This window comes from Amblyraja radiata, chromosome 23 (genome assembly GCF_010909765.2).
Source record: "Amblyraja radiata isolate CabotCenter1 chromosome 23, sAmbRad1.1.pri, whole genome shotgun sequence".
NCBI classification, from domain to species: Eukaryota; Metazoa; Chordata; class Chondrichthyes; order Rajiformes; family Rajidae; genus Amblyraja; species Amblyraja radiata.
In genome coordinates, this window is record NC_045978.1 from 7562508 (window position 1) to 7572043 (window position 9536).

At 42.0% G+C, this 9536-nt stretch overlaps 1 protein-coding gene across 7 annotated transcripts in view; it reads right to left on the minus strand.

Moving 5' to 3' along the window:
* rtel1 (regulator of telomere elongation helicase 1) overlaps positions 1–8062 on the minus strand; it is a 108018-nt gene extending 99956 nt beyond the window's left edge. For 4 of the 7 annotated variants that reach the window (XM_033041495.1, XM_033041494.1, XM_033041491.1 and 1 more), the window contains exons 1-4: positions 7884–8062; positions 5294–5403; positions 2844–3039; positions 1731–1821 (exon numbers count right to left, since the gene is read on the minus strand). In XM_033041495.1, coding sequence (XP_032897386.1) covers positions 1731–1821; positions 2844–3039; positions 5294–5395 — 389 coding nt within the window. In that variant the 5' untranslated portion in view covers positions 5396–5403; positions 7884–8062. Of the gene's footprint in view, positions 1–1730; positions 1822–2843; positions 3040–5293; positions 5404–7441; positions 7601–7883 lie in introns of those variants that run through there. The other 3 variants (XM_033041492.1, XM_033041496.1, XM_033041497.1) reach the window with 3 other exon arrangements.
* Positions 8063–9536: the final 1474 nt, after the last annotated feature.

Sequence of the window (9536 nt, forward strand, 5' to 3'; positions counted from 1 at the left end):
TACACCGGTGTTCATTAAACGCCAGACATATACTGATACAATTTAAAGTATTATATAGGTTACATTATTCGAAAACTAAATTAAATAGTATTTTTCCGAATCTCTCCGCTATTTGTGATAAGTGCAAGAAAGCAGAGGCAAATTTTATACATAGTTTCGTTACATGTCCTAAATTGAATTATTACTGGACAGAAATTTTTTAAGTTATTTCTGAAGTCATCAAAGTTAAATTGGACCCTAACCCAAAGCTAATAATATTTGGAATTCCGGATTTACATCTATCACTTACAGTAAATCAAAGAAATTTCTTTGATTACTGTTTGATAATTGGGAAAAAAATCATATTGAAATTTTGGAAGGGAACATTATCCCCCACAACCAAAATGTGGGCAACAGAGATGATGGAGACGTTACATCTGGAAAGAATTAGATTTGTCCTATTGGACAAGTATAATTCTTTTGAACAGACATGGTCTCCATATATACAGTATTTAGAGAAGTAGCTGTTCTTGGCAACACAGCTCGGCGTGCACCCTGCGGGATTTGGTGAGAATAATTCATTTTTATATTGGAATTAACATATATGTCTTTATTGATACTATCACTTGTAGTAGTGTTATTAATAATACATATTGTGGTTTCTCAATTTTTTTTTTTTTTTTTTTTTCTTTTTTATTTTCGTTTCTCTTTTCTTTCTTATATATAATCAAATTATTATTTAATCACTCTCTTAATGATTTATAACTGTTCTATTCTTTCTCTATCATTATTTCTAAAAAAAATAGTAGATAAGTATTACTAGTGTTTTACTTAATGCAAATTGAATTAATTTGATATAAAGTTGTTTGAAGCATTGTAATTGATTACCTTTAATAAAAAAATATATTAAAAAAAAAAAAAGGGAAATATCCCTGCATTTTACCCATATAAATTTGGTTGATGAAAACATTAAGGAGAAGGAAAGGGAAGGAAAAAAAGCGGGTGGTTTGATAGTATCGATTAGGAAAGTCAATGTAGTTTTGGAAGGTTGATATCCTGAGGGAATAAGGACCAATCCATTTGGTAAGAGGAAGGGGGACGTATGATTACTCTGCATGGGGGAAATTATGTCATCTCCAAAAGAGAGAGAAGATAGATAATTAAACTGCTGGGGAATAGCCAAAATCTGCATGAACAACAGTGAGATGTCATTCCCCAAAGATCAATTGAGATTACATTTTAGATGAAGTAAAGAACTTCTTAAATCTCTATTTCTACAGCAACATTTCTTACTTTAACTATGATCTTCTTAAAATCTATCTATACACTGCAAATGGATCTATTGTAATCATGTATAGGAAAGAACTGCAGATGCTGTTTTAAATCGAAGGTAGACACAAAATGCTGGAGTAACTCAGCGGAACAGGCAGCATCTCTGGATAGAAGGAAAGGGTGACGTTTCGGGTCAGGACCCTTCTTCAGACAGAAGAAGATTAAATGAAGAGTATTCTGATATGACAAGGTTTTTATAGGTCACAAATATAATCTCCATAGTTGATAAAGGTGCCATGTTAAAGATAACACCAGACTTAACTGTCAATGGGTGTGCGAAGAATTTTTACACACCATTTTCACAACCAGCTTTACGCTGCGATAAAAATAGTCCAGAACAGTTCATTACCATTAATATAATGGAGAGTGCCAAAAAAATAGCAAGGGTTGATTGACCATCCATTGAAGAGGTAGCTCACCTGTATGATGTAGTCCTTAGTTCATTTATAACCTGAGTGAGCTGTGTATGGGTCCTTGAGGCATAAATGATCTTTGGAATTTCACGATAACCTGCAATTTAAAAAAAAAACAACACAGCAAAAAAGTGAAAATAATGCATGTAAAAATGCAAAATAATATTAGTTTCCATACCAGACAAAAACTATTAAAGCTTCAAAACATGAGAGTATGGCATTGACGTAAAATAAGGGACTTGGGTCTGTCATACATTTTTTCTCCATTTCAATTTATGAAAGCAAAATTGCTTTTTTATTTGATTTGGCCTCCGCCGGCCCCCACCTGAAGCCACCCGTCCCCAGCTGCAGGACTAGCCCAAGAATCCATACGGCACACAATGTCCATACTAGCCCACTGGAAACCAGTCCCGTTGGCCCACAACACCCATACTAGCCCTCCAGAAAGCCCCCTCCCACTGGCCACCACCTGAAGCCGTCCCCCTCCCTCGGCTGCAGGACACTCCCCCCTCCCCCACCGGCCCCCAACAACCCCGCCTGAAGCCGTGCCCCTCCCCAGGCCGCAGGACACCCCCCCCCACCGGCCCGCGATAGCCCCCGCCTGAAGCCAATCCCCTCTCCCTGCGCGAGTGGTGGAATATTGGAATTGGCAGAGAGGTGGAATATTGCGAATACAGCCCTCCCATGTGAGAATGGGATCCAACGGGTCCCACTTAGTCTAGTATCCTATAAACTTCTGTTCCCAATTTTAAAAACGCCTGCAGGGATCTTCTATCTGGATTGCCCCCATCAGAAGTAATGCTGATCACCATCACAATGTAGTATATTTACTCCACAAGGTCATTAAGGAAACAATTTTTAATAACATTTGATAGCCAAAATCAATGTGGAAGCAGTGGCAGCAACACTGACAATGGTGTTACTGTGACTGGGATATGAAGGAAAATGTCCCGATTCCAATTTTAGCTCGGTCCATACGTTTCTATTTAAAAGTGCACATCGGTGGGTCAGATTTACAACACCTGTGATAAATTCCACTTTAGTTTCTCAAAGGAATTGCACCTGTAGAATGCAACAAACAAAACTGATGAAAGCAAGCAAGCCAAAAATTGGTCTCACCTAAATCAATATCTTCAAGTCCTCTGCCCCATGAGGATAGAGACCTGCTATCGAAAAGTTCTTCACCATTTAACTTATGGATTATTTTAGTTGCTGAAATGCTGTCTCTTAAATGCTGCCTCCAAGCTAGGGAAGCACACAAAAGGCAAAGTGTTTTTCCAGTCCCTGTAGGGCTTTCCAGAACCCCGTTTACTTTCTGCAAAATAAGGACACAATACACATTATCTTCCATTGCGCACTAGTCCACCAACAGAAACACCTCCAATCAATCTTTACCAAGTAAATACATTGGACTCTGAAAAAGAGAAATCGAGAGCAGACATTTTTCACATACAACAGGTCAGCTTTGCCAGTGGAAGACTTCTGCCCTTTACATTGCAACAAAATTGGTAATCCTCATATCAAAAATACATTTATAATTTCACTATTTAACAGAAATGTTTAGTTTAGTTTAAAGATACAGCGCAAATCCAGGCCCTTCAGCCCACGCCAACTAACAATCCTGTACACTAGCATTATTCTACACTCTAGAAAATTTACAATTTTTACCGAAGCCAATTAACCTAGAAACCTGTATGACTTTGGAGTATGGGAGGAAACTGGAGCTCCCGGAGAAAACCCACGTGGTCACGGGATGAACGTACAAACTATGTACAGACTGCACCTGAAGTCAGGATCGAATCCGGGTCTCTGGCAGTGGAAGACAGCAACTCTACTGCTGAGCCACCATGCCACCCCCAAATGTTGTACTCTAATTTTTACTTCAGATAGTCCAAAAGCTTCAGATTGTACAGGAATATCAGTGGATACAGTTTTTCCCCACGACCAGCCTAAGTGGCAAAGCTCCAAGCGACAAGCTCCAATTTCAATGAACAATCCCAAGCATATACGTATAAATGTACTATGCGCTTCTGTTTACTTCAGAAGTATGTCCACAAGTCAAAATGTTCCGGTGTTTGAATGGCTGAATTTATCTATCACTGATTCCATCAATACTCACTGCCAGGCAGCAAACTGGACAATAGTGTTCTGTTGCCTTGAGGCAGTTACTTACCTTGAGGCCCACAGTTACTTCGGTGGGCGGCGCAACTCTCGTCAGCAGCGGCCTCTGCAGTCCGTCTGTGTTTTATTATTTTTTGTCTCGTTTTTATGTAGTTTTTGTTATTTTTTTTATTGGGGTATGTGTGTGGGGGGGTGGGGGTGGTGTGGGGGGGAGGGGGTAACTTTAAAATCTTTCCCCTGCACGGGAGACCCGACCTTTTCTTTGTCGGGTCTCCGTTGTCGTTGGGGTTGCAACGTGGAGCGGCCTCCAACAGGAACAACCTGGGGTTCCAGCTGCGGAGCTGCCGACTACTCACCGTCACGTGGCTGGCCGAGTCCGGAGCGGGTGGAGCTGTGGTTGAGCACTGCTGCCACCCGACCCCCGGAGATTCGGAGGCTGCAACTGCGGGTTTGGCGGACGGCGGCACCGGGAGCCCGCGGGTCCCTGCTGGGAGACCGCTTTTCGGGGCTTCCGCAACGGCGACTTCTCCCGCCCGAGTTGCGGGGTTGAAGATTACCTGAGCGAGGCCTTACACCATCGCCCCGCGTGGCTTGGAATGGCCGCGGGACTCTGCGAGCGCACGCCGGCAAGACCCGGTGCGCGACCTTGCATCACCCGGCGTGGCTTTAATGGCCACGGGACAATCGCCATCGCCAGCCGGGGGCTTTGACTTTGACTCGGACTCTGACATCGGGGGGGAGAGTGCAGTGGAGAGATAAGTTTTTTTTGCCTTCCATCACAACGATGTGATGGATGTTTGTGTAAACTGTGTTGTGTCTCGGGTCTTTTTGTTTTGTAATGTATGGCTGCAGAAACAACATTTCGTTTGGACCTCAAGGGGTCCAAATGACAATAAATTGAATTGTATTGTATTGTATGATCGGCAGATTATAAAATATAGCACTAATTAAAGGTAGTTTTATGTTGTGCATATTCACCCTTTAGGAACATAATTCAGAACATCACATTGAAGCCAAGGTGACAACTGGAAGCATGACAACATTAATTAGTTTAATTTCAAATGTGTTGCTTACCAAATCATTTGAAATCTTAGTATTATAGACTCCTATATTCACCAGGACCAGACCATACAATTATTTCAAGATGATCCTTAATCCTTAGTCCTCATGCAAGTTAGCTGTTCATTAAGAGCAGAGAGAGTGGTTTAATATATGCATCTGCACTGGCAGATAGATATTAAGTGTGTCAGACAGATGGGAAAAAAATTACATTCAGGATTCGAAGTATTGCAATAGCTATTAATATTCTGCAATTTAACAGATTCTTGGTTTCACTGGATGAACAAACCAAAATGTAGCTTGCTTTAACATTAATTTTAAATGCCGGAAGGAAAACATTGAAAATATTGTGGTATAATAAGTAATATATTATATACATAGTTCATTACCTTTTGTAGGCATTCTATCACCTTGGACATATAATCCTCTTGACATTTATAGGGAACATAAGGAAAATTTATGTCGATCCCATCGAGCTGTATTTGGGGCATCTTGGTCACTGAAAGGAAATTTAAAAAAAGGCATAAAGAAAAATAAAGAAAAACATGGTATTAACGAAGTAGCATCTTTCAGCTTTCCAATTTTACTCTACGATAATCGTATTCAAGTCTTTTTTGATTCAAAACAAATTCTGTTCACTGTCGGACACAAAGTGCTGGAGCATGAGAGGAATAGATCGGGTAGTCTCTTGCCCATAGTTGGGGAATCAAGAACCAGAGGACATAGGTTTAAGGCGAGGGGGAAAAGAACCCGAGGGGTAACTTTTTCACGCAAAGGGTGGTGGGTGTATGGAACGAGCTGGCGAAGGAGGTAGTTGAGGCGGGTACTATCGCAACGTTTAAGCAACATTTAGACAGATGCATGGATAGGACGGGTTTAGAGGGATATGGCCAAACACAGGCAGGTGGGACTAGTGTAGATGGGACATGTTGGCCGGTGTGGGCAAGTTGGACTGAAGGACTTTGTTTCCATGCTGTAAAGACTCTATGACTCTAACTCAGCGGGTCAGGCAGCATTTTCAATTAATAAGCAACAGTTGGATGCTGACAGAAGAAAAGATCACTTCTCACAAATCAGATTCCCACCCTCAGATTTATTTCCCAACGGCCTGACTCTGGAACACCAGTCACAAGTGTTACATGAAAATTAACAAAGAACCAAACATTTAAAGTTAAAGACCCAAACAGTTAAAGCAAACTAAACTCTAAACCAAACACTGGGTTATCTTGAAAGACGAATAAGAAATTTGAATGGCTTCAATGACAGTCATGGTGTAGCTTCCTCCATATTCCAACTATGTGACAGTGTTCCTGCCTCTTCCGCCCTACTGTTTCTCACCAAGACGCTTGTAATATCTTCATGACTCTCAGTACAAATGTACTAACCACACCAACATTATTATCTCTGTGCATTAGGCCCCCGTCTCCAATCTTGAGATTGCATCTTGAGCAAGACCGTTTCAAATTGTTCAATGCCCTTTCCATCCTCAGGGGCATTTTTCACACTTACTCAGAAATCAGATTAAGGAGCTCAAACAATCGCTTGAATTCTTGCACAAATCCAACCTTACATTGCCCAATAAAACGTATGAATGTTGCAACTTTGAGCCAGTATCTTTCATAAGTTAAAGGAACATAATGAGGCTATTCGGCACATCATATCTACTCTGCCATTCAATGATGGCTGATCTATCTTTCCCACTCAACCCCATTCTCCTGCCTTCTCCCCATAACAACTTTATTAATCAAGAATCTGTCCATCTCCACCTTAAAAATATCCATTGACGGCCACCACACCCATCTGTAGCAATGAATTCCACAGATTCACCACCCTCTGACTAAAGACATTCCTCCTCATCTCCTTTCTAAAAGTACATCCTTTTATTTTGAGCCTATAGCCTCTGGTCCTTGACTCCCCCACTAGTGGAAACATCATCTCTACATCCACTCTATCACCTTTCACTATTTGGCAAGTTTCAAAGAGATCTTTGCCTTGCTGACATACATGGCAGAGCAAATGCCCTTCTGATCTCTGGTTGCACAAATTGAATGAAAACGCATTCTGCACTCGATTAACTTACCATTAACAACACGCAGTACTTGTAAGATAACTCGTGCGTGGTATTGATAAACTCACTAACATTTTGTACATTTCTTGCACTTCTAGTAGTAAAATTGTCTCTTTTTTACCTTTTGCCACATTACTTCACTGTCCTCCCCTCTCCCCCTGGTCTATGCCAATATATTTTGCTGTCAATGGCACTGCCATTCATTCCATGTACAGTACAAGCAAATGCCAGTGGACCTTCACACTTTGCCAGCCCACAGCAGAGGAGGACTTGAAGAGTCTGAAGAAGGGTCTCAACCCGAAACGTCACCCATTCCTTCCCTCCAGAGATGCTGCCTGACCCGCTGAGTAACTCCAGCATTTTGTGTCTACCTACATATCCACAGCATTCATCTGTCACCATGACTGCTCCATCACTTACTTCATCCTCACATGAACTTACTGTCACAGGTGCAATATCCCAAACTCCCCCACAGTGTAACTTCCACTGGCTGTGGTTTAGCAAAGGAAAGTTTAGTTTGGAGAGAAAGTCTAGCTCTAACCAGGCATCACTTTGAGAGCAGACCAGACAAAGAGGCTGTTGTAACATTGCATCAGAAGGTGTGCCCCGTTGATTTTTCAATATAATCCTAATATAAATTAATGCAAGTAACAAAATATCTGAATAACTGAAATACAATGTTAATTTAAGGTAGACTGATCCAAGCACATCGAGAATTGATAATCACATTGATAATTGGAGGTTAAACTGATTCAAACGCATTAAGAATTGGTAATTGAATATCATGCATAGATATATATATATGATAATTAGAAGCATGACTGATAATAAGCACATTGGGAATTGGACGTTAAACGGATTCAAAATCTGGCTTGTAAAAGCTTTAAAGTTCACGGTTCACATTTATTTACCCTGCTGGGGGGGTGGGGGGAGATCTAATCCACGGCGGCAGCAAAATGCCCTCGGGACGCCTCCAGGGTCGGGGTCGGGGCTGGAGCCGGAGCCGCATCCAGGGCCTGGGCAGAGAGAGCGGGAATTGAATCCCCGGCTTGGCGGCCTGAAGGCGCGCTCCCGAGCGGGGGCGGAGCGACAGCGGGAGCGGGAGCGCGCTCCCTTGTGATCTCCCGTGTAGGTCCTCCAGCGCCCCCGTACCCCAGGCGCCCCCTAGTGTTTGACTTGCGGTGGAGGTCCTCCAGCGCTGCTGCAGTTCAAGCGCCCCCTAGTGATCTACTCAGTTGGTCCTCCAGCGTCCCCACACCCCAAGCGCCCCCTAGTGATCTACCACGGAGGTCCTCCAGTTCCCACGCATCCCAAGCGCCCCCTAGTGATTGACCTGCGGTGTAGGTCCTCCAGCGCTGCTGCAGCTCAAGCGCCCCCTGGTGATCTGCTCTGTTGGTCCTCCAGCGCTGCTGCAGCACCCGCCCCATGTCCTGGAGGTCTGAAGATAGACACAAAGAGCCGGAGTATCTTAGGAGCCAAGAGTCAAGTCAAGTGTCTGGTGTTTTATTGTTATAGAACAATGAAATTCAGCGGTTCAGTCAGCATTTCTGGAGAAAAAGAATAGGCAACGTGTCGGGTCGAGACCATTCTTCAGACTGATGAGAAAGGCAAACGAGAGATATAGACGGTGATATAGAGAGAGAGGTATAAAACAAATTAATGAAAGATAGTTCAAGTTCAAGTGAGTTTATTGTCATGTGTCCCTGTATAGGACAATGAAATTCTTGCTTTGCTTACTGCACACAGAAAATAGTAGGCATTTACTACAAAACAGATAAATGTATCCATATACCATGATATAAATATATACACACATGAATAAATAAACTGGTAGTGCAAATAACAGAAAGTGGTTGCTAATAATCAGAATTTTGTCCGAGCCAGGTTTAATAGCCTGATGGCTGAGGGGAAGTATCTATTCCTGAACCTGGTTGTTGCAGTCTTCAGGCTCCTGTACCTTCTACCTGAATGTAGCAGGGAGATGAGTGTGTGGCCAGGATGGTGTGGGTCCTTGATGATACTGCCAGCCTTTTTGAGGCAGCGACTGCGATAAATGCAAAAAAATAAATAATGATCAACGAAAGGTGGAGCCCACAATGTGACAACTCCTCTAACTCTTCCAGACACCTGCGGATGGATACAAGCCAAGTCTTATAAAACAACCCACCCATTCCAGTTAAGAAAAACATGTTTGTAAACCAGCATCTGCAGTTCCTTGTTTCCATCTATTCCAGATACTTGTTTAGTAAACTTTCCTTAAACTGCTTCCAACATCCTAACTAGGGACTGGAAAGATAATACAGTATGTGTTGGAAGAAACTACACTGAATATAGACACAAAAGGTTGGAGTAACAGATAATAATTGTCCATAAAAGTAAATGGGAGAATCACATGTAAAATAGAAACTATTCTAAAGACAACATATAACTCCCCAATCTAAAGAATCAAGGAATAACACAATGTAAACAAACCAAAAAACACCAATTAGTTTGGATTAATTTTGTTAATACTTCATAAATCTCATGATCCAACTTCATAATTCAACAAAATCCATGAACACAGA